Source organism: Rutilus rutilus, assembly GCF_951802725.1.
Source record: "Rutilus rutilus genome assembly, chromosome: 24".
NCBI lineage: Eukaryota > Metazoa > Chordata > Actinopteri > Cypriniformes > Leuciscidae > Rutilus > Rutilus rutilus.
In genome coordinates, this window is record NC_140228.1 from 12041902 (window position 1) to 12068080 (window position 26179).

General features: G+C 39.6%; 1 protein-coding gene across 1 annotated transcript; it reads left to right on the forward strand.

The window, feature by feature from the left end:
- Window positions 1-9563: 9563 nt before the first annotated feature.
- On the forward strand, window positions 9564-25968 carry LOC311284061 (ATP-binding cassette sub-family C member 2-like; the record flags this gene model as incomplete). The annotated part of the gene is made up of 7 exons (XM_084398893.1): window positions 9564-9568; window positions 16136-16243; window positions 24374-24431; window positions 24759-24978; window positions 25055-25206; window positions 25402-25557; window positions 25641-25968. 7 exons carry the CDS (start codon window positions 9564-9566, stop codon window positions 25887-25889), a joined length of 948 nt encoding a protein of 315 aa, XP_084255019.1. The 3' UTR covers window positions 25890-25968.
- Between the last annotated feature and the right edge of the window lie 211 nt (window positions 25969-26179).

Consider the following 26179-nt stretch of genomic DNA (forward strand, 5'->3'; position numbering starts at 1 on the left):
GTGGCCCACAACTGATTAGCAGAAGTATTTCAATAAGACAGTAATAACATGAGTTAGCCAGTTAGCAGGAGACCCAAGTTACACAATATAAAACTCAAAACTAAGTATTTTGAACACCATCTTTCAAGAGCAAGCGGTTTGCGAATCCTGCATTGAACTCCGAGATTTGAGAAGCAGTCGTCAGTAATATAAAGGGCACAGGTGCAACAGCAAAAAGTTTAGGATTATACTGCTGTGGTATTGTGGTAAAGATGAACTTTACCCACTGATTCTTCACATGCTCGTCCTTGGGCAGTGAAAAAAAAAAAACTGGCTTTACCTTCACATTGTAGAGCAGAGCATCTTCTCGACATGATGCTATCCAGTATCCACAGGAATCAGCTGCCGGTTTGAGGTTCAAGTTTGACCTGGTGTCTGCACGAGCAATAAGTGGGCGGGCAATATGCTAATGTTTCGTCTTGACGTCACAACGAAACGGCCTATGACTCGTTTGAAAACAATTCATTTCATTGACTCAGAGTCGACTCTTGCGTTTAAAAGACAATAACTTTATATACGGTGCACTTTCAGATTTAAAACTTTGCAGGATGTTTTCATTCACTTAGAGCTATGTTACACACTAGCCTACATGAAAGGTCATTTGCAAAAATCTATAATAGGGGCCCTTTAAGGTCTTTGATTGCCTCCCCAATTCCAACACAAGACAAAATCAGATTGTAAAACATTGTAACAAGTTGGCTCAAAGGGGAAATATTAATAATAACTCATAATTATCAATTATGATTAATAATTAATATTTGGGTCAGTTAATTGGATTAACTTGAGGTAGCTAAATTAATATTACAAATAAATTAATCAGTTCCAACAAACTCTTTTTATTATTTATTTATTCTAAGAAAAGTGTATCTTTCATGGTCACCAAAAAATAATTATTTCTTAGCATGTACAGGGCTTAGAGCATGTAACAAGATCAAGATCGTAAAATGGACTTTGTTGCAAACAGAGAATCAGAGCCAAATACATATTGTGCACAAGTTTTATTAACTAAATCACAAACATAACTAAACTAAACAAACATACATACATACATGCATAGGTAAAATGGTGAGTGATAGAATGGAACTGGAAGCAGGAAATGGAACTATGGAAAAGATCCATTTAACTATGAAAAGAACCATCAGCTTATCATTTTCAGAGCTCCTCATTAAAATTGATACTTGCATGGTCTGTGCAGTGGACACAATTCTTGAAGCGGTCGAAAATGGAAGTCGTTGATGGATCCGTGAGTGTCAAATATTACTGTACAAGTTGAAATCGTTTTCTTCTCCGCTGGATTGAGAAGATATGATGAACTTGCATGGTTATTTTGACGCTGTTCTCATGGCTGGAGGGCAGATTGTGGCCTGCCGGCCCTGGGCCGGAGAGAGCACTCCGGGCAAATGATGGGAGTTGCGATGGACTTCTTCTGCATTGAATGAAGGCGTTGAACTCCTGAGGTTGTCCTTGATGCTGTTGTGGTTGAGAGAGTCCTCTCTCTCCTGAGAGAGCACATGGTTGTTGTGAGTCGAAGCCTGCTGCCCTGGGGCCTGCTGAGGCCACGCTGGACAGCACAGCATCCTGAACGTACAGAGAAGGCCAAGAGTTGATCGTTGCCCATTCAGTGATGGTAAGGTTGCAGTTTTCTGGATTGAAGAAAATACAGTCTGACTCTGTTGGGAGAGTGAAGGCATAGCAGGCGGTGGTCACGGCCTGCCGGGGCCCATGGGACCCAGTTGGGGGGGTCCCCACAGACAATCAACCTGAAGAAGCAGCAGTAGAGGCCAGAAAAAGAGAGAGGGTCACTGTGGATTTGTCTCTAATAAAGCCTGAGAAAGGCCCCACCTCTCCGGGTTTGCTTGACCAATGAGAAGGGTGGAATTTCCAAGTGGGAAGATTCCTCTGTGGTTGATTTATGAATCTTTGTTTCTAAGCATGCTCATTTGCATGTGCAGCTGGATTGGTTTCTGATGACGAAACTAGCTATCGGCATATCATGTACACAATCATTTCGATCTTCAAAGTACCAATTTATAGAGACCAAACATGGTATCGCTGAGGTTACATTGACCGTTGGTTCTATAATAAAATACATAGTATCAAAGAGATAATAGTATTAAAAGACACAACACAAGACAGTAAATCATTCACAAAATGTTCTGGAATGCATGTTAATTTCATGTTAATCAGTTCATCGATAAATGAATGCAGGAGAGTCTGTTCTAATATCTGTAGGTCTTGTGGCAGAGGCCCCTGTTCACATTGCTAAGAGTCAACTTATCTGATCGTGGTCATGGTAACTAAGACCTTTTTGCCCTGTTTGGGGGGATGGGGCCAGAGATCCCAAAGTGAGTTCTAAATATCATTTGTTAAACTATAACAAATACTTGTGTCTGACTTGTCTCAGTCGTTACAACGTGTAAATACAAACATTTAAATAAACCCCTAGTATGAACTGAATATAACTTCAAAAATATGCAGTACATAAATTAAATAATTTACACATTCACCCATCGTTCCTTTTAATGCATCAACACACCCCTCCCCACCATTCATTTGTTTACATTGTTTGAGCTGTTTGATCTACGCCGCTAAGTTAGCTTGTAATGACAAGTTGGCTATTAAACAAAAAAAGCGTTGATAAGTAGATTAGATTCAAATATATCCGCTAAAAGGTCTGTATCCCTGCTGCAGTGTGTGCAAACCTGGTCAAGAACTACAGGAAACGTATGATCTCTAATTGCAAACAAAGGTTTCTGTACCAAATATTAAGTTCTGCTTTTCTGATGTATCAAATACTTATGTCATGCAATAAAATGCAAATTAATTACTTAAAAATCATACAATGTGATTTTCTGGATTTTTGTTTTAGATTCCGTCACTCACAGTTGAAGAGTACCTATGATAAAAATGACAGACTTCTACATGCTTTGTAAGTGGGAAAACCTGCAAAATCGGCAGTGTATCAAATACTTGTTCTTCCCGCTGTACATATGCAAAATTAGCAGTTTCTCTGGACTATCATTTATGTATATGTGTGTGTTATATGTAGTATCTTTATTAAGTGACAAAAGATTGGAATTAGTGCAAGTGCTCCAAGGTGCAGGAAAGCTGGGGCTTCAGTGCAGAAGTGAAAGAGTGACAACTTGCTGGTGAACAGCAGCCTGGGTTCCTTAACAATCACTGGAGCCTTCTGGAGAAAAGAACCAGAGAAAGCGTTAGTCTGGTCTTGGGAGATCTCATCTTCCCTAAGCTTCTTTCTGTTGTGCTTAAATCCTCTTCTCCTGATGGCTCTCAGGTGGCTCTCATTCCCTGACTCCGCCTCCTGGCAATTGGATCCACTCCATTTCCATGACAACGCTGACAAATGCTCTAGGACAGTGATCTCAAACTCAATTCCTGGAGGGCCACAGCTCTGCACAGTTTTGCTCCAACCCTAATCAAACACACCTGATCCAGCTAATCAAGGTCTTCAGGATTACTAGAAACTTCCTTGCAGGTGTGAGTTGGAGCTGGTTGGAGCTAAACTATGCAGAGCTGTGGCCCTCCAGGAATTGAGTTTGAGACCACTGCTCTAGGAGCTTGCCACAATATATATATACATACATACATGATTTTTAAATATTTTTTGAAATAATTATTATGCTTTGATCAAAAATGCAATAAAAACAGCTATTTTGTGATATATTATTGCAATTTAAAATAGTTGGTTTCTATTTATATTGTAAAATGTAATTTATTCCTGTTATCAAAGCTGAATTTTCAGCATCATTACTGTCTTCAGTGTCACATGATCCTTTAGAATTAATTCTAAAATTGCTGATTTAATGCTCAAGAAACATTTTTATTATGTTGAACAATTGTGCTGCTTAATATTTTTGTGAACAGTACTGCTGAAAAATATGGAGACAGCAAGATATTGTTTGAGGACATTAATAAGTTCATTCAGCAAGGATGTAAATTGATCAAAAGTGATAGTAAAGTTTTTTGTTACAAAAGATTTTGAAGAGAGAGAGAGAACCAGTTGTATTTATTCTGTTAAGACAGTGATTACAACATAATAATAATAATAATAATAATAATAATTCGTTACATTTATATAGTGCTTTTTCTGAGACCTCAAAGCGCTTTACATAGATGGGGGAATCTCCTCAACCACCACCAATGTGCAGCATCCACTTGGATGATGCGACGGCAGCCATATTGCGCCAGAACGCCCACCACACACCAGCATACTGGTGGAGAGGAGACAGTGATGAAGCCAATCAGTATATGGGGATGATGAGGAGGCCATGATGGACAGAGGCCAAGGGGCAAATTTGGCCAGGATGCCGGGGTTACACCCCTACTCTTTTTCGAAGGACATCCTGGGATTTTTAATGACCACAGAGAGTCAGGACCTCGGTTTAACGTCTCATCCGAAGGACGGGAAAACATGGTGGTAATTGATTACATTTTCAACTACCAGTATCCTGATCACATTGCAGAGCTTCAGACCCTATTTCAGTTATGCATATCTGTTATCAGACATAAAAACATACAAATAACCGGTATTGTTATAAAACAAACAAGATCAGTCGATCCTAGAGGACACAAGCATGCTGAACTCCATTAAAAATGCTCTCATAATGTCAATAGGATAGCTTTTCAAGAATAGTGCATTTTTGAAAAGATAAAGAATAAATGACAAAAATAACAATATAACTGCTCTCTTCACCTCTGTGTGAGAGCATGTACAGCACAATGGTCCTCTTCATCAAATAACCATTAGAATCACTGTTAAAACTATCTTTAGGAAGAGAGATACAAGGAGAAGGTGAAAGGAATGATGGAGAATGTGAGAGAAATGGGAAGCAAAAGGAGGTTGAGTGAACTTCTAAATCCACTGGAGTTGAACACAACAAATCCAGGAGGGTTGCTGCCCATGGAAGACATGATCCAGTTCTGGAACTGAGAAACTCTGGCATACACAGTGGGATATTTGGGGTCATCACATCGTGCTTTACCAAAATTCACAATGCCGGACTGAATCCACCGGGAGCCGTTCCTACTGACCAATGGACCTCCAGAGTCTCCCTGTTATTGACAAACATTCAGCATTTATATTTCTGACAATACACTGAATAATTGTTACAGACACAAGTATGCACCAGTGTAGCCCAATGGTAAAAGTATGCCAGCCATATGTCCACCAAAGATTTTTTAACCATTTTTATTTATTTTTTGCAGTTGAAGCACTAAGTGTTTTTCTGTTATCATCAAGAGTTTAAAAATGTTCGACTTTGGGTAAAACCAAGTGTGCCACACACATCCTGAAAAGTGAAGCCAAACATTTTGATCACCCCCTGGTTGCTGGCTGCAGTATAGGTCCCTGTCCTCTCCATGTAAACGAATGGGACGCGAGCCAAACAAAAAATAATTCTAATTGCGCTTCAAATCCAATTTTTTCCCCAAAGATGGTCTGTCATTTTAGGTAGGCTAGTTCTTACTATGATGACATATGTTCAAAAGTAACTTTTTCGAATAAGTTTGGTTTAATTTAGATATTTCTGTCTTGACAACTCCTGGAGAGATTAGCATGGTGGATATGGCAATGTTAATGTATTTGGTCTTAGTGGAATAGATCTGCTATGCTGCTGCAGAGCAAATACAGAGATTCACTACTGCCAATACATTCACAGACATTGCTGTGAGCATAAGACATGCTGCTGCTGCACATGTAACATTCATGAAATAACCCTGTAGTAAAACTAGCTGGGGAAGTTGGAAGGTTTCTCATGCTGCTGCATAGGTAGATATGCAAACATCGCCACATGAGGACAGGATGTGATAGGACGAAATGGTTTATTTCAATGAACAAGTTCAAATAACCGATTAATTAAAGCACCCACTAATGATGTGAAACGCAGATATTTTACATGTCTAAAGCATATTAAGTCAATAAACAAGTCTTAATCAACTTACTTTTTACCTGAGAACCATGAGAAACCATTATCAGCGAACTTCTATTGACTCGAGAACTACTACCTTTGAAAACCTGTTATATTTCCAATACGTTTTATTTCTTATACTTTATGCTTTTCAGCAAAGTACATCAAAAACATAAATTTTGTGTACATTTGAAAAACATACATTTGAGTTTTGATCGGGTAACTTGTAGATCTGTGCTGACTCGAGCTGCTAACTGTTTCAGATGGTTCAGTCCAATTTGGTGAAATAGTTCATCCAGTTCCTTAAAAATAACAAATTGTTTTGCATCATCAATCTCGTAAACTCGCTCCGGACCGTTTGCCTGAGTTGAGGCTATGGATTACAGGTAATAATATTGTAAATAATGTTTAGTTTTATTGCACAGACTAAGTGTTTATCTTCATAAGACCTTGATGTGTCGTCAGGAGCCACGGGTATCAATTTTGCCATACCTGTATTTGCTGTTTGACTCTCAAAATATCTGTAGCCAGTGACTTGCATTTTATGAATCACCAAGGACTACGGTTTCAACTAAAAGTCTTCTTAAAGGGGTCATATAATGCCATTTTTGTACAAGCTAATATGAATCTTTGGGGTCTAAATTAAAAGTTTGTAATATACTTTAATTAAAAATTCTCATTAGTATTGTAAGAAAACTCTTTTTTTTGGAAAAGGACAATTTTACCTGTTCAAAAACAGCTCTGTTTTCAGCACGCCGTTTAAGTGCATGTGTCTTTAAATGATAATGAGCTTTGCTCACCCCGCCCCTCTGTTCTGTGTGTACACCGTAACACAATAACACAATAACCATAACGCGTTGTTCATTATAAACGTGGGGTTATGAATTATATTGAGAACGTCGTATATAGAAAACATGCCGTAATGTACCCTGAGTGTAAACAGCCGCATTCATCGTGAAGCGTGCAGCAAGCGATTTGCAAAGATTAATATAAAAATTAATACAAAGGTTAATAAAACGTTACACTCACTTCAGTTATTCTGGAGGTGCAGCAGGAACACGAATAATTGGTACCGATCCTTTTTTCAGGAGCAGCTTCTTAGCAAAACCAGCTTTATAATGTTACTGACCTCGTTTGTAAAGCAGTCTGGTGTGTGAAATGATTCGTGCAAACATGAAAGCATTGACGTTGATCGTGGGGAATATTCCCTTCGAAAACAAACTCAGCCACTGCGTCTTCAGCGGTTCGGATTTAGGAACATCAAAATGACTGCTGTGTTCCTTATTACACCCAAGAACAGAACACCACAATCGCTTAGCGTACTTAGAAATTGCTTAGTGCTCCAGCGTATCGCCGGTCCGCGCAGACTATGATTGACAGCTCGCTCACGAGCGAGGGCGGGTCTGTGTTGAAACGCTGCTGTCAATCAACAATCGTGGGAGGGGCGTCGATTTTGTGACGTCACAAAATCGAACGGCTTGATTTGAGATGGGGGAAAACATATAAGAAGATTTTTTTTAAAACACATTTCAGTACAATCAACTTGTAAAAGTGCATACCATTATATGACCCCTTTAACTGTTCTACTGAAGAATAAAAGTCACCTACATCTTAGATTGCCTGAGGGTGAGTAAACTAAGAGCAAATGTTATAATAGTCTGGGACTGCAACTTTTCTCTGCAGATCAGGTGTAGTAAAAAGCAGTTGTAGTGTATGAGTTCATGATCAGTGGAGTAAAGACTGAGTTTAACTGAGCAACTAGGTTTGGCAGTGTGAAGTGTGCAGGTGACCAGAAACTGGAGATAAGTTTTGTAAATTGTTTTAGATTAAAATGGGTTAAAATGAATGATGTCTTACCAGACATGGACTTTTCCCTCCCACATTTAAAAATCCAGCACAAATCACTTCGTTTGTGATAATCTCTCCATAAGCATTATAACAGGCATCGTTGTTGACAATTGGTATCATCACCTCCTGCAGTATGTCATGATACTGGCCTGTGACACAGATCAGAGGACAATTTTGGCAGCTTTTAATGTCCATTTACAGTACATTTTTGAGCTAGAGTATTGTTGTTTTGCAAGCAAATATTCACTCACCTCCAGACTGAAGGGTTCCCCATCCAGTCACCCAGCTCTCTGCACCTCCAGCAAATACACTACCAGCAGCCGCCAGACAGACTGGCTTAATAATGTTAGAGAAATTCACAGAAGAAGATAGCTGGACCAGTGCTATGTCGTTGGAAAACGTGAGATTGTTATAGTCAGGATGCTTGATAACTTGACTCGCTGTCCTGTATGTCTCATAAGGGTTTGAGCCTGATTGGCTCCGACGCCCGAAGTACATCACAATGTCAGACGCACTGTAGCTGTAAATAGAGAAAGTCTACTTTAATCCCACTATTATCAATTTACAATTGTATCTTAGTGTGATAGTTCACCCAAAAATGAAAATTAGCCGATGATTACTCGCCTTCAAGTCATCCTTAGTTTATATGACATTCTTCTTTCAGTCAAATACAATCGGAGTTATATAATAAAAAATGTCCTGGCTCTTCCAAGCTTTATAATGGCAGTGAATGGCCATTTCTGTTTTGAAGTCCACAAAACTGCATCTATCCATCATAAAAGTGCATCCATCCATCATAAAAGTGCTCCACACGGCTCCATGGAGTTTATAAAGGCCTTCCGAAGTGAAGCAATGCGTTTGTGTAAGAAAAATATCCATATTTAAAACTTTACAAAGTAAAATAACTAGCTTAGGGTTAGGGACTTCAAAGCCTCTTTGGAAGAGCCAGTAGCCTATATTTTATAATATAACTCCGATTGCATTCGTCTGAAAGAAGAATGTCATATACACCTAGGATGACTTGAGGGTGAGTACATTTTGGGTGAACTATCCCTTTAAGTTTAATTTAAGATGCCAACATACTTATTGAAGCAGTGAGCTGCAGATAAAACCCAGTCTTTATTGATTAGACTCCCACCACAGAAATGGCCTCCAATGAACCTTTGATGAATGCTGACTTGCCACGGCCAAGACCCTCGCTTTGCATCCACCCCTCCAATAATCCTAGTTTTTTGGGTGGCTTGGCCACATACTAATGAGAGAAAAAGTAATATGAGAATTCCTTAAAATGCCTCACAGACATAGAAGACACATGCTGCGTGGAACAAGAGTTTTATGGTCATTATGACAACTTACCATCTAACTGGCAGAGGGAACCTGTGTGGGTAGTCAAAGACAAAGACAGTCATTTGTACAGAGCTGATAAAGTGTTACTGTTAAACTCTAACATCAGTGCTGGCACGTACCATTGGCATGAAAACGAGATAAAACCTTCACCTGAATAATGGTATTTATGGATTTTTAGCCAAAATCCCTGTTAAATTATTTCATAGTAATAACATGAATACAGTAAAAAAAAAAATGTATGTATAAACTTAAAAGACTACACTGCAAAAAATGCTTTTCTTACTTTGTATTTTTGTCTTGTTTCCCAGTCCAAATATCTACAAATTCTTAAATCATGAAGCATTTACTAGATAAGTAAAATGACATAATAAATTATATAATTTAAATGAAGTTAAGTACCCAATGGGGTAAGAAAATAAAATCTTAATTCAAATGGAAAACAAGGTCATTTTTCGTACCCCATTGGCAGATAATTTTGCTAGTTTTTGTCATGATTCTTGTCTTGTGTGCACTTTTGTTATTTCCTGGGGCCTGTTTCAAAAAGGAGGTTAAGTGAAAACTCTGAGTATGTTAACCCTGAAATGAGGGAAAGTCTGAGTTTTCTGTTTCAGAATGGGAGGTATGTCAAACCTGAGAAAGCAGAGTAAGTCAAGCCCGTTTCTGAAAGAGAGGTAACTTATACACAGAGTCAGTTACCATGGCAACTTACTCTGTGAACCTAACCTGGTCGGGAGCAGGTTTTCTTCTGTAAACCCAGAGTTTCTTTTACTCTCCTCCCCTTTTTTAAAGAGGAAGTGGTGTTTAAACATCTCATTCATTCTTTCAGTACATTTTTATTAATAAAATTAATATTTTATTAATAAATAAAATGTTGCTATTTTTACTGCAGTTTTAAAAAAATAAATAAGATGAAGTCTATATAACTCCTTAACTGGCAACTGAAAGTACAGTAGTAGATTATTTACATTCTAAACAAATAAGAATACCTGTTTATACTTAGATTTAAACTTTGATTATATCGGCTACTCCACATAAAAATGTGAAATAATCAGAATGTGTAGATTGTTTGATGTGTAGACACATAATATTATATATTAATATAGACTTGTATTTGTCACATGATTTCTTGGGTGTGCCTGATTAAGGTGATCACCTGTATCTATTTAAAGTTGACTTCACTATTACATTAACACTGAGCCTGATGAAGACCTGAGGGTCAAATGTTGCTTGAGCTTGAATAGCTTGAATAAACTCTTTTGGAGGAGTAATTTTCAGTGTGCGGACTTCACACTTCTTTATTTTTTTTATATCATTTAGTTGTCCTGCACCTGCGCCCAATTTGGGTGTTTGGGATGTGCACACCATCTTTGTATTTTACATTAAAAATATACCTTTTAAAAATGTGTGTTAAATATACAGAATTGTTCTATAGTCTAATGCAATTACATCAGATTTTACTTTAAATTACAGAAGAATTAAGAGTAATCCCTTTCATTAAATTACAGTATTAATGTTCTAATACTGTAAAATTACAGTAATAATGTTTGTACTGGTGAGAAATATGCAGACCTCTTTTTGTCTGGTGCTGTTGCCATGGTGACTCATAATATCTGCGCTCCATTGATAATGGCTTTTTATAGTTGTGGTGCACGCGCTTAACTCAGAGTAGGTCAACTCAGAGTTGATTGAACTAACTCATTTCAGCTGTTCTGTAACCAAAAACTCAGAGTTTCTCATCTCAGGGTAAGTCAACTCAGAGTTTAAGTTTTGACTCAGAGTTGGTTGAACCTCCTTTCTGAAACAGGCCCCTGTTCTGTGCCATGTTTTGTTGTCCTTTTGTAGTTTTTCTTGTTAATTAGTCATTGAGTTCATTTGTGCCAGCTGTGTCTCCTTTCCCTGATCTGTTCCCTGTGTATTGAAGCCCTTTGTTTTAGTCTGTTCCTTGTCTGTCGTTGTCGTGTTATGTTGGGTTGTTCTGTTCCCGAGTCCTGTTCCCTTGCCTGAGTCTTTATTTGTCTAGTTTTGAGTTTTTTTAAATAAAAGCTGCTGCAAGTAGATCCTGCATCCTTCCCTGCTTCAACCTGCATTTGTGACAGTTTTAAGCAAAATTTAGATGAATTAATTTAGATCAATTTTAATTTAATCAAATCAAATTTAATTTTAATCAGAAAACAAGATAGAATTTCTTATGTCATTTTACTTATCTGGTAAATGCTTCTTTATTTAAGAATTTTAAGATATTTAGACTGGAAATATAAATACTAAAAAAGTATTTTTGCAGTGTATAAAATGTATTAAATATTAAATCGTTTTGTGTATCATGCCATTACTTTTGAACCATGAACTCTATTATTTAATTTAAAAAGAATTATTAATATTATCATATTTGACAGATTTGATCATTTTAAATAATGACACTTGTCATTTAGTGCTGTGTTACAGCAGAATCGGAACAGTCCTTATTGTTGAGTTTCCATAATTGATTCTGCTCTATAAACATAAAATAAATATGCTTTAAAAACTTTTTTAAATGTGACTTGACTTTAGACAATTTAAATCAATCTATGAAAAAATAATCTAGTTATAAACTGTTAGCTAGTTAAACTGTTAAATACAATATTTATTATTGAAATATCAAAGTATTACAATTATTATAATATACAGTATACTTACAATCATAAAACAGTAATATAATAGACGGTCAAAAGTTTGGACACTATGAATTTTTATTGTTATTATCACTATTTGAAAAGTATGGGATTTATAAAAAGACCAAAATATCAAACTATCTTTTAGCTTCTAAAAGTTAACTAGCCTACAAATGCAATTTCAAGCATTTAACCACAAGTCTTTAGATCCAAAGGTTTTAGATGTATCATGAGAAATAACAATTCAGTCAAGTCTGTTGTGGGTGTGTGCACAAATTTTTTTTAGGAATTCAATTGCTTGTCAGTTATTAAACAATTTAATTAAATGCTTCATTCAACTTAAATCAAATTTTTTCATGGTATAGATTTTACCTGCTATGTTGAGAAGTATGGTTCCGGCAATATACCAAGCTGTGTTAATCTTCATCCTTATCTTCTGGTCTGTGATATTACTGCTGTTTCCTCAACTGTCAGGTTTAATGAGATCTAAAATAATTGCTGCCATATTTATCAGGTTTTTCATTGGTGTTTATTTAGAATTTACTGTCACACAACCAGTAAAACCAGACCAATTTATGCAATAACAGCAGTTTCCTAGGAACTATACTCCCATTTAAAGAAAAGCAAGAGCAAAAAATTTCTTGTCAAGACTTTCATTTGAAATGAAACGTTGATTCAAAATAGTTTGTTTAAATGAAAAAGTGTTATAAATCTGTTTTGAAATAGCAGGGGCACCACCAACAATTTTGGGCCCTATGAAAGAATATGAGGTTGGGCCCCCTACCGCACCCATTCCGTTAATAAAATCGATCTCTGGGGCCCCCAAAAGTGCCTGGGCCCTTAGAATCATCCTAACTTGTAACGCCCCTGCGTTGTAGTACGGTTCAATATGTAGGGAAGGAAGAGGACAGGGTCGGCTTGGGAGACTGTGTGGTTTATTTAAAAAACAAAATAAAATTACAAAGAAAAGGTGCGCACACAACACTGCAACAAAACAACTCAAAGGATCTCGCTTTTGAGCCGAATTCTGACTCGTGCAACTCTTTTTCGGGTCAGGACGATTTTCAGCTTTGTCGTGCGTCGTTTGTCGTGCAGTGTTCGTGCAGTGCACGGGGGAAAGGAGAGGCGATTAACCTCTCCCGACCGGCAATCGGATGGTCGGATGAATTTTTGCCATGTTAGAAATTTTGGTCGCTCCTCGTGACTATATCGCACAGTTGAAGCAGAGCTACGAACCGATTGCCCTAAACTCAGTGTTTTTTCCCTCACTGCGCCTGCGCGAAAACAGAAGTTTCTTCTGCAGCAAAAAAGGAGATCTTTAAAGGGTTAGTTCACCCAAAAATGAAAATTCTGTCAGTAATTACTCACCCTCATGTTGTTCCAACCCCGTAAGACCTTCGTTCATCTTCGGAACACAAATTAAGATATTTTTGATGAAATCTGAGAGCTGGCTCACTCCTCCATAGACTTCTAGGTGACCGAAACTTGCTGGCCCAGAAAAGTTATTAAAGAGATCGTTAATATAGTCCAAGTGACTACAGTGGCTCAATCTTAAGTTTATCAAGCGATGAGAATACTTTTTGTGCGCAAAAACAACAAAAATAACGACTTTATTCCACTATTCATTTCCTTCTCTCTGGGCCTCGAGTTTTTTCACATAGTGTTTTTGCGCAGCGCGTCTGTATTACACGTCACCACGTAGGCTCACTATTGGCCGGCACTGGTCATGTGTGTAATGCGTGTGACGTACAACACTGTATGCGTTGGTTATGCGGCGACGCGCTATGAAATTATTGCGTGGCAATTTAATTATAATAGCCTATCAATTTAATAATAAAAGTAGGCTATAGCCTAGGCCTTCCCTAATAATACTAATAATAATACAATAATACTAATAATAATTTAATACATAAATTGGAAATGCTAAATCATCTTGATATTGATAGCTGATGCTTGTTTTGACAATATCTCTGGAAACTATGGGGCTCCGTTTGTAAAGCGGCTCACGCTGAAAATAACAGCAACATTTTGTCACATTTAGCTTCAAACAATGTTTAAAAAACTGGTATGAATTTATATAATAACGAATAAAAACCATCTCATCCGAGGAAATGGACTCTTGGACATGGATTATCGTGATAACTACCTAAAATAATAAACACGTTTGGAGAAACTGCAGAGTTTCGTGATGAGAGTGATGACAGAGTGATGACATGACATTCAGTCAAAGTGAGTCCCCTCGTGGCTGACTATTATGGCTACAGGTCATAAGTCCCGCACTTTTCATAAAAGTGACACTAGCCTACTCTTCAAATACGGTTTCTCCAAACGTGTTTATTATTTTAGGTAGTTATTATCACTATAATCCATGTCCAAGAGTCCATTTCCTCGGATGAGATGGTTTTTATTCGTTATTTGACACTATAAACCATGCTATAAACACACACTGACCTCCTCCAGCTTTTATTTTGGCACTTCCGGTTACCGGCATTTTGAATTTGCATATTAGTTAAATATTTAGTTTCACCCGAAACATTTAGATTCAACATTTAGATTTAGATTTAACATTTAGATTTAGATTTAGCATTTAGATTTAACATTTAACATTTAGGTGTAACATTTAATATTTAGATTTAACTATTTTAAAAAATCTCTAAGTTGACAAATATTGTTGTAAATGTGCTAAAAAGTGACCGTCAAAAATTCATACCTGTTTTTTAAACATTGTTTGAAGCTAAATGTGACAAAATGTTGTTGTTATTTTCAGCGTGAGCCGCTTTACAAACGACGCCCCATAGGATACATGATATCGTCTATAGGCACAACCCGGCACGAGGTTTATCGCGCTGAATCGCGCATATTTCACACGTAGGCTATAGTGTGAGCAGTGAAGTCGCAGCTCGACGTTCGGACCGTATAGTGTGAGCACATAAATCCTGATCTTTAGCTTTACATCGCATGCAATCTACTCGTTCAGTGTGAGTAGGTACCTTGCTGAAATCGCACAGACATCGCACAGTGTATGCCCGCCTTTACGCCGCACCTGTCTCTCGATCCTCTCTCCTGTCACAGACCACGCCCCCCTTGCCACATACGTTTGGTTTTTTTTAAATGAAGGTTTAAAAGTCAAGGAAATCAGACTGTGTATGTATATTTATTGTCCTTACCCTGTAACTACATGAAACAAGGGGGTAACGGGCACCATTTCAGTAAAAAAAAAAAAAAAGTTGGTTTGCTTGGTTTACTTGGTTTGAAACACAGAAAACCAAACTAAGACCAAACTCAGTTACTCTATACATGCACAGAGATCCAAGTGTATCATGTTATTTTTGTGATTCATTTTCCTGGGAAAAGCTGACAAAAAAGGGTGTGCTTGTTTTCCACTCCATCGCACTTAAATATGCTGCTATAACGGTAGGTGATGCGTCACACAGATACTGAATCAGTTTTCATTTCAGGAATGTAACTGATCTCCGTTCAGTTGAGCCTGTTCCAACTGAAACACAACTGAAATCACAAAAACACATTCCCCCGGTTTCACAGGCAAGGCTTAAAGGGATACTCCACCGTTTTTTTCATATTAAACTATGTTATTCCCTTAAATAAGACGAGTTGATACATACCTCTCTCGTCTTAGTGCGTGCACTAAATCGCTCTGGCGCGCGGCGAAACTTTGTTAGCACTTAGCTTAGCCCAGTTCATTCAATATGGGCCAAGCAGAGAAGCTACCAAACACCTCCACGTTTTCCCCATTTAAATACAGTTACTCGCGTAGTGTAACTCGACCTAGGACGGTGACACAAAACAAAACGTTGTGCTTTTCTAAGCGTGTAAAATGGATAACTAAATTGTATGGCGGAATACCATAGCAAGTGCTTGGAAGCACTTCGACTTCGGCGCAGTAATATCTTCACTAGAGGGAACGGGGGCCGGTGAGAGGATTTTTCACGAGTGCTCAACTCGTCGTGTTTGGAGGAGAAAGAACACCTACTGTGAAGCATGGGGGTGGAAACATCATGCTTTGGGGCTGTTTTTCTGCAAAGGGACCAGGACGACTGATCCGTGTAAAGGAAAGAATGAATGGGGCCATGTATCGTGAGATTTTGAGTGAAAACCTCCTTCCATCAGCAAGGGCATTGAAGATGAAACGTGGCTGAGTCTTTCAGCATGACAATGATCCCAAACACACCGCCCGGGCAACGAAGGAGTGGCTTCGAAGCATTTCAAGGTCCTGGAGTGGCCTAGCCAGTCTCCAGATGCCTCCTCTTTGGAGGGAGTTGAAAGTCTGTGTTGCCCAGCGACAGCCCCAAAACATCACTGCTCTAGAGGAGATCTGCATGGAGGAAAAAAACAGACCACAAGCCGGCCTATCAGGGATAAGCAGGGAAACCTTCTCACCAAAGAGTCCCAGCAGTTGGTAATAATATCTACAAGGTGCAAGTATCATTTCGTGACATGGTCGATCTGTAGATTTAGCTCTGAATTGGACAGGCTATGTGTAGTCTGCTTTTAGCCCACCCGGCAAAATTGAAGCAATCAGTGGTCAACGTTTAACGGCTTGGCAATAGCCCTGATTTAGACCAGCGATTAGTATAGCCAATAGTCTTAAAATTGTTTACATGTGTTTCGCCCAAGCAGCTTCATGTTTGCTGTCACACATAACATTCATACGCAATCTATGATATTATTTGAATATTTCTCAACCGCTAGATGGCAACAGCCCTACTGAGACATGACTACTGACAAGCGAGACTTGATAATTAGTAGGCTAGAGATCACTCTTCTCGCGATCGCACGATAAACATTTCCACCATTTTGAAACATTTTAAACGAGACGGAGCATTGCATTCACTTATCTGTCGGTCAAAGAGAACCGGTAAAAGACATTCCTACTTTTGTCTTGTAAGTATCTGTGTTTTCGTTTTGACGTGCTCATTTTTTTATCTAAATGATTTGTTGTTGTTGGAATCGTGACATTTTAGTGGGTAACAGTGTACAGTGAACTGTAACCCGTTTCCATGTGCCCTTAAACTCTAATTATCTGAATTCAAAGGGGTAAACACGTGCAACCTATTATAATGTGTTATGAAAGCCACAAATATCTTTTACTCTTTTCTTTAGATCATTATGATATGAAAATAGGACTTTTTAACTTGGCAAGTTTATTTGTATGGCACATTTCAACAGCAAGGCAAAATAAAAATTCTATATAAGAAAACAATTAAAAACACTTTAAAATACTTCAACAAAAACAAATAAAACCGAATAGTAAAAGTTACAGTGCAGTGTAAGAAATTATTTTTTCCAATTGATAAAAGGTAGTGGCAAACAAAACGTACTCGGTTACTATCGTAACCTCGGTTCCCTGAGAGTTAGGGAACGAGTATTGCGTAGCTATACGCAGTGGGGAAACTCCTTTTCCTAGAAAATTCTGAAGTCTAAAATGTAAAACGCATTTGCAGCTGCACAGCTTGCACAGTGAGTGTCTGGCTCACTCATTGGCTGTGCTGCGTCAACTTCATATCCAATGGCACGGGCGCCTCTTTGGTAACATGGCAAGTATGCCGCTTCAGTCGATGTAACCTGCTAAAATGCCGTTTTCGGGACTGATATAGGCTGGCTGCACTATGGTAACTATTGTTACCATAGTGCAGCCGGCTACGCAATACTCGTTCCCTAACTCTCAGGGAACCGAGGTTACAATAGTAACTGAGTACGTTCCCTTCCGAGAACGGTCACTTCGTATTGCGTAGCTATACGCAGTGGAGACGCCATGTAAAATGCCGCACTAAGTAACTGGTTGCTACTGCGGATCGAGACCTCTGAGCTCACAGAAACAAGCCAGAACCCAATATATATGGAAAAAGACCGGACACCGTCGGGCCTGATAATATATATATATAATGAAATGAATGTGTGCTTATGACATTGACATAACATGTAGATAAGACCTGACACCTGTCAGGTCTAAATCATACAGAAAGGACCTTTGCCTGCAGGGAAGGTACCAACATATTATAGAATTTCATAAATGTAGAAGGCGAGGACCAGCTGGCCGCCGCACAAATATCCTGAATAGGAAACCCATAAGACCAAGCCCAAGACGAGGCCATGCCTCTAGTCGAATGAGCTCTAGTACCAATAGGGCAAACCTGACCCACTGAGGTATATGCCAAAGAAATGGCATCTACTATCCATCTGGATAGCCTTTGCTTCGTGACAAGGGACCCCTTGGATCGACCACCAAAGCAAACAAAGAGCTGTTATGAATGTCTTAAACGACGCAGAACGCTCCAGATATATTCTCAGTGCTCTGACAGGACAGAGTAGATTAGCCTCCCCAACCTCCGTGGAAGGGGGAAGAGCTAATAATGTGATAACCTGTGCTCTAAACGGCGTTGAAAGCACTTTAGGCACATAACCATGTCTGGGTTTGAGGATGACCTTCGAGTCACCGACACCAAACTCCAAACAGGAGGGGCTCACAGAGAGTGCCTGCAGATCGATCTCCCACTCGCTTGATAGATGCCAGTGCCAGCAGGAGAGCAGTCTTCAGCGAGAGTAGTTTGAGATCAACCGACTAGAGCGGTTCAAATAATGGACCCTTCAGGGCCCGAAGGACCTTGGAGAGGTCCCATGACGGCACAGACGGAGGTCTGGAGGGGTTAATCCTCCTGGCTCCCTTCAGAAACCGTACCATCAAGTAATTTCTTCCTAACGATTGGCCAGCCACCGGAGCATGATAAGCTGCAACGGCTGCCACATATACTTTGAGCGTGGACGGGGTCCTGCCCGCGTCCAGCAGCTCCTGTAGGAAGGAGAGCACCACTGGTACCTCGCATGACATGGGTTCAAAGTGTTTGTCCAAGCACCAGCTGGAGAACACTGACCACTTCAAAGCATACAGGCGCCTAGTAGAAGGGGCCCTGGCCTCAGTGATCGTGTTTAGGACCTTGTCAGGAATGTCCCTGTGTACCCATTGAGGGGCCACACATGGAGTGCCCATAAATCGGGTCGCGGATGCCATATCGTCCCGTTCGCCTGCGTGAGGAGATCTTTCCTCAACGGAACAGGCCAGGGAACCTCGCCCGTCATTTGAACCAGCTCTGGAAACCACGGTCTGGATTTCCAGAGGGGTGCTATTAGGAGGACTGGGCATCCGCTCTTCCTGACCCATTCGATGACCTGGGGAATCACTGAAACGGGGGGAAATGCATAAAGGGGGAGGCTGGGCCAGTGATGGGCCAGCGCATTCCTGTCCTTCGAGAAAAACACTGCACAGTGAGTGTTTTCCCTTGAGGCGAAAAGGTCGATCTCGGCCTTGCCAAACATTCTCCATATCAGACGCACCGTCTGAGGGTTCAGGGACCACTCGCCTAGGGGAGTGTTGCCCCGTGACAGCATATCCGCACCCGTGTTCTGAATGCCAGTGATATGTGCTGCTCTCAGAGAGCTCAGGTTGGCTTGCGCCCACATGAGGAGGTCCCTCGCCAGGGTGTACAGGCTGCCCGGCCTGACACCGCCGGGTGCCCCCTGACGTTTGGCAGAAACGCTTTGAGGGCCAAACACACTGCTTTCATTTCCAGGCAGTTGATATGTAAGTTCGACTCGACAAGGGAAGAAATGGGGGGAGCGCGAGAGGCGGTTTGCCGTCCCAAAGGAGAGCTAGCCGCGAGCGCATATGTAAATAAGCCGATCCGCCATGTGAGACGAGACCCGCCGCTCGAAGGGAGGGGCCCAGGTCTGCCTGAGTGAACAGGACCGGCGAGTGAGACTGAGATGGGGAGAATGAGACACGCGGGGACTTGGCCGGCGTGGGCTCGCTCACCTCCATTCTTTCGGTCTGCGCCGCTTCTTTTTCCTCTGTCGCCATCTTGCAGAGAGCAAGCCGCTTGTGCAGTCACAGAACAGGCATACTCTCGCAGAGAGAGCAGCCTCGGGCAGAGAGTGCAGCTTCAGCATGGGGGGTTCCCAGGCATGTGACACACTTCGTGTGCCCGTCGGCCTCGTGCAGATGGCATCCACACATGGCACATGTAGAGCGAGGCGTTTGTAACAACGCTCACACTCCTTAAGCTGTGTAAACGCGGCGGCGAACACAGTAGCAATTAGCAAAAAATAATGCAAAGGATATAGCGTTGGTCGCCAGATAGCGACAGCAGAACGGCGACAGGGGAAGACGACTTCGGTTGGTGAAGGCGTAGTCCGCTGTAGAACTGCACGCTCTAACCGTGTGATGCTTGATTCGACAGCGAAGGCTTTGCAGAGGATTCAGAGACGTGAAGTGTGTCGCTGAAGGAGATGAATCTGCTAAAATGGCGTTTTCGGGGACTGATATAGGCTAGGCCACGGCCCCTTGGCGGGCTCGTGCCATTGGATATGCAGTTGCCACAGCACAGCCAATGAGTGAGCCAGACACTTACTGTGCTAGCTGTGCAGCTGCAAATGCATTTTACATTTTAGGCTTCAGAATTTTCGAGGAAAAGGAGTTTCCCCACTGCGTATATCTACGCAATACGAAGTGACCATTCTCGAAAGGGAACTAAGCTAAAGGTTAGCCTTAACTTTAAATAAGTTGAGTTTGTTCTAGATATATGAGATGCATAACTGAACACTGCTTCTGTTTAGTTTTGACTCTAGGGAGTCTGGGACAGAAAGCAGACAAGCAGAAGATCAGAAATGTACTTTGGTCCTTAACCATTCAGTGCTTAAACCAACATGAGTATTTTGAAATCAATTCTTTTACAGACAAGAAGCCGGTGTAAAGACCTCAAAACTGGAGAGATGTGATCCACTTTCTTGGTTTTAAAGACACTGTTTCATGCAAATTATCCAGCATAGTCAACTAAGCACAACGATATACAGAACATAACACTTAAATTTACAGGCAGCGCATTACTCACATAAAGGAATAAAAGCAGCTTTCCCAATTGCCTATCTCGTTGTTCTAATGCAACACGATAGCTAAAAACGTGACGTGTTTAAGTATACTTACATGTACATTAGACATAAATGGGTTAGTGATAAATGCCTTAAAATTTAGGAAAAAAACTAAAATGAAATAAAAATAAAAGTTGTTTTTACCATCATGTTAATTAGAAATCTACTATATATTTTAATTTCAAATCATATGATGTTAGTAGTCAAAAATGTCTTAAGCGGTAACAGTGATGCACATTAAATTATGATGTAATTTTTTAATTATCATATATTCAACAGTTATGGATCTCAGCTACCGAGTTTTTTGGGCAGATGCCGTGATGACCAACTTCCCGGCGGCAAAAGAGTTCGACTTGAGAAATGCAATTGGGGAGCATTTCAAACAAGCACCAGGGAGAGCAGGGGGTTTGGGGTATAGATTGTATTCTTGTAAATGTTACATTTTCGTAACAGCAGCATAATAAACCAATGAGCCGTGTTTCGTTTGTCAAATGCTATTGTTTGGGTTTTCCGCATATTTTTATTCCAAATGTTCAGCAGATATTAGTTAGCCTATTGAACATTTAATTTATTTAGCCTATTGTTTAATTGGAGTTGCGAAAGTTTTACTAGTGAAATAGGACTTATTTATCATGCATAATGCAAACAGTCCTGGCTCCGCACATCCGATGACTGTGTTTTATTTACGTGTTGAATTAGGCTGCCCGGCATTTATGAATTGTAATTTTTATTGTGGTAGTTCTGTTACATATGGAGGACGAAACCTGTAAAACCAATAAATAAATACGCAAATTAATGAATAAATAAATAGGTCCACAAAAATATCTACATAAATAAATATATAAATAAAAAATGTACAAATAAAATTACCTATTAAAAGGGGAGAGCGGGGTTGTTTGGCACACTTTTCACTCTGTCATATTTCTCAGTCATGCTATATATTAAAATAATCTAACCAGTAACAACTGAAAGGTTAAGATCTCAGCTAATCAACAGATAGATACATTTAATGTTCACAAATGATTCCTAAAAATGTTTTATTCATCATTAAAGTCATGTTGTGCACTCGTGCCAACCAGCCCCAGTATGTGGGTTAGTTGGCACATGCAATGGGGTTGGTTGGCACAGATGCTATAGAAGATAATGCCCATACTGCTAGTCATTTCATCAAGTTAATTTCTGTGCTTGGGTACACTGAACATCTGAGACAGATCAGGCAGGTTATTTGTGAATCTATCTATAGAGGTTTGGATACTTGTTCTACCTGGTCGATAACACAGAGCGATATGGCAAATATCAGCAGGATGTAGTATGCATGTTACAAGGTAGTAATTAACGATGGGCTAGTGACGATGGCCGAGAGAACCAAACATTCAAATGTTTGGTTACACTTTAGGCCTGTGAAATTAATCTAATTTTATTTTCAATTTCAATTTTAGCTTCCAAAGACTATAAAAAGAAGATATTTGAGGTAAAATTATAAAAAAATAGGCGGCATTCCATCTAGTGAAACTTGCTTCCCTTCACTGCGGTGCGCTGTCATTTCTCCCTAAAACCCAAACTTAACGTCAGAATCAGCACAATCTGTGATTGTGAAATGCAGTCTCTGCTGTTGCTATATTGCAGGATGTGTTTGATAATAAAAAGAGCTATTAAAAGCACAATAATCAAAAGAGATGTGATTTCCAACTTTAAGGCGGCTTTCTGTGTGTGTGCTCCGAAAACCGCACCACAACTAGACAAGCAAATTATACTTTTGTATGCTGATCGTTTGATCAGATGCACACAAAAATATGTCAAAATGACCGTCTTGGAGAGTATTCACTTAAAGTTGAGCATTCAATGCGAAAAACTTGGATTCCTGTGAATAAAAAAAAAGAAATGTTTTTAGAATTGCAATATTGAAAATGTAAACCTATATCTTGTATAAATACCATATCAGCACCGCTAATAACTTAAATTGATGGAAGATGAAACATAGGCCATTGCGTTACCTGTTGCCAAGAAGCGAAGAGTTATCATTAGGCGTTCACCAGGTGAAATGGCATCTTTGAAATTTGTATTTTGCCATTGAATGATTGGTGTCATCATCTGAAGTAGATGCTGAAACTGATTAGGGATCACCCGAGCAAAACATTTAAAGCTTTGTAAATCTTCTGACTGCAGTTCACTGCATAATTTCGAGAAGGCGCCCCGTCTTCCCCTTCGCAGCAGCCACGGCTTCACCCACAGCCTCTTTCGTTTTGCTCGCGTTTTTTCAGGCGAAGAATGACACGCAAAGACATTTGTAACAGTAAAATTTGGATTGTGGTTACAGGACCATCCATTTTTTCCCCCAGTCAGACTTCACTCACTCTGAATCGAAGTTTGTTGGTGGTTGTCTGTGTAGTGTGAATTGGCCTTTAGAGGCCGCCATTGAACTATTTGTGCTTCTTGTCACGGCCACGGAGGCCATTTCTGAACTCTCTGAGCTCCGTGTTTCAGTTCTGCCATGGTCTCCAACTCAGCATGCACCGCCATAGTTCCATGACCCTGCAATGGTTTCCTGCTCCACCTTGGTGGTCTTCAGCACTGCCTTGGTGTTGTCCAGCTCCGCCTGCTTCACCTTGGTGGCCACCTGCTCTGCCCGCTTCGTCATTGCATGAAATTTGTTAATATCATGTGATTTCCTGTTCCTCTTATGTGATCTTGTCATTGGTTCTTTAGTTCATGTGTCATGTTCTCATTGCTTTATTGTCCAATCCTGTTATCAGTTCTGCCATTTAATAGGTTCATGTTCATTAGTTCCAACTTGTCATAAAGTGGTGCAGGTATGACTTCAGAACCAAAAATGGGGTTTTACAATGGGGTTTTTCAATTTCTGAATAAAATAAAGCCTGTGGTAAACATACTGTAACTTGCTCAGACCCAAGCTGTCTTATGTAGTTACTTATAGAAAATGTACGTTTTCAAAAATTATCAAAATTAGTTTTTTTTGCTATGGGTGTGTGTAATTTATATTGTAGAAAAAACCATCAAAGTATAGTCAAGTTATGTTTACCATAAGCTTTAATATACTCATAAATTGAAAACCCCCATTATATAACCCCATAGACCTCCGGGTTCTGACCTGCACCACTCTATTGGTTGTTGTTGTCTTGTGTTTTCCCTTGTTCGTGTATTTAAGCCCTCATGTTTGCCATGTTTCCTGGTCGAGTATTGTTGTTTGTGTATTCTGATGTTAGTTAAGTCAAATTCATGTTCGTTATGTTCTAAGTCTAGTTTAGTTCCAGTCATGGTCTTATTTTGTTCACTTTGGATTATGCAAATAAACTGGTCATGGGTTCACCTCAGCTCACCTTCAGTGGATTAAGAAAGGATGATATCCACAGAATCACAGACAGGGATTGTTGGTCACAGGATGATGGCGCCTGATAAAACCTCATGGGAAAGAAAACCTCTAGTCTAACTGAACAGGGCCGCCGACATTCCCTTTTTATTCCAGATTAATGAGCTTCTTGTGGCATCATCATCAACAAGCTACACCTTATTTCTCCACCCACCCTGTTTTGTTGTGTTCATGCATGCAACGCAGAGTACCCTTTATACATTGTATAAATATTCTTGATGTTTTGATTTTTACAGGTGTAAAGATAAGCTCAGTAATTCTGATGAGAAACAAGATCACTCTCTATTCCAAAAAGTATGTACCAAAAATTATGTTTATGGTAATTTTAATAATTTTTTTAAATAAATAAAAAAAAATCTTAATTATTCTTTTTATTTTACTTAATGTAATATTTTTAAAGAAAATAGTCATATAAAAAAAAAAAATCTTAATAAGCTTTGTTTTATTACTCATTTATAAGTCATAAGTGTCTGTCAAATAAATAAATCATTCAAAATGAAAATGTTTTACTCACCCTGTTCTACTTATGTCTATAACATAATTTTTTATAAAATAAAAGCAAGATTTTCTGTAAATAATGGCTCTATGATACAGTTTGTGTATGTGGTTATGTAATTCCAGGGCAGTGGAGAGGCCTGCAAACTGTATCTGAGGGCTTTTGGCTGGCACTGGGTGTCCGTTACCTCGCTGGTCTACCTGTCTGTGTGTGCTGTTAGTTTAGCACAGGATGCCGTCCTGAGCGTGTGGACGGGTGAAGCCAAAGAAGTTCAAGGCCTGGAGGAGTGGAGAGAGCTCAGAAACTCGCGACTGTCTGCGTACGCGCTGCTCGGACTCCTGCAAGGTTGTTGTCAACCTGTAGTTTCATAGACAAGAGTTCGTGTTTCTTCTTAGCTTATTTATGTGCTTTTGTATTGCAGCCTTGCTTGTGTGCTGTGCCGCCTACTGTCTGACCTGCGGTTCTCTCAGGGCTTCTCATACGCTACACTCTGAGCTGCTGTCAGATGTTCTTCACCTGCCTGTACATTCCCAGAAGACAGACGCCAGATGGTCACTGCAATCATTCACTCAGGTGAGTGTCATCCTCCAGAGGGCGGTGTAGAGCAGAGGACAAAGCATGTGACCTGAAAATATTGATTCCCACAAGTAGCAGGTCATCACTGTTGTGTCCTTGGGGAAGTAGATATTATATTAAATAACAGACACAAGCAAATATGGTGGAAATCCAACATAGATCTGTTCTAATTGTGTTCTCATGTTGGCTCAGGATATGCAAGTGGTTGATGAAGAACTGGCCAAACATTTGCACAGCTGGTTGAGGAGTCTTTTGGACATATTGAGCACCATCACTTTGATCATCTTCATCATGCCAGTTTTCAGCCTAGCTGTGTGCCCGCTGATAATGCTCTTCCTCCGTATTCAGGTACGTCAATTTCCCATGAATGTTTGACCTGAAGGTTTGTACAGTACATAAACCACCATCTAACCCCCCGCCCCCCTTTTCAGTCTCATTTTTCTTCAGGTCACATACGAATCAGACACATTGAGGCAAACCCTGTTGTTTCAATTACTTCTCTGGAGTGTGTGACACATTGTGTTGAAGTTCCACTTTCTGGGCCAAAACACAGGCAGGCGTGTCTGACGCACTGCCTCCAAGCCTCACATCAAAACCTGCTGGTCAAGTACAACAGAATCATCACCGAAAGGTTAAAAAAGGTTTTTTCATACATTTTGTGTTATGCTGGTGATTTGTGAAGGATTCTGGAAAGCTCTGCAAGTTAACAGTTAGCTGAGTAAAAAAAAAAAATTATAATTGACAAAAAGCATATTGAATTAAACCATTTAACACTGAGTGAGTTAAATCAACTAATTAATCAACAAGGAATTAACTGATTGTGTTAATGTTCATTTTGATTAACTGTTTTTGTTGTCCCAACTGGTGCTGATGCTGATATTTTAGCTTTTGTAACGTTTTTTCTTATTGTTATTATTAGTTATAAAAGTCTATAGATCATATTTACATAATTTATTTGAGATATACTGAT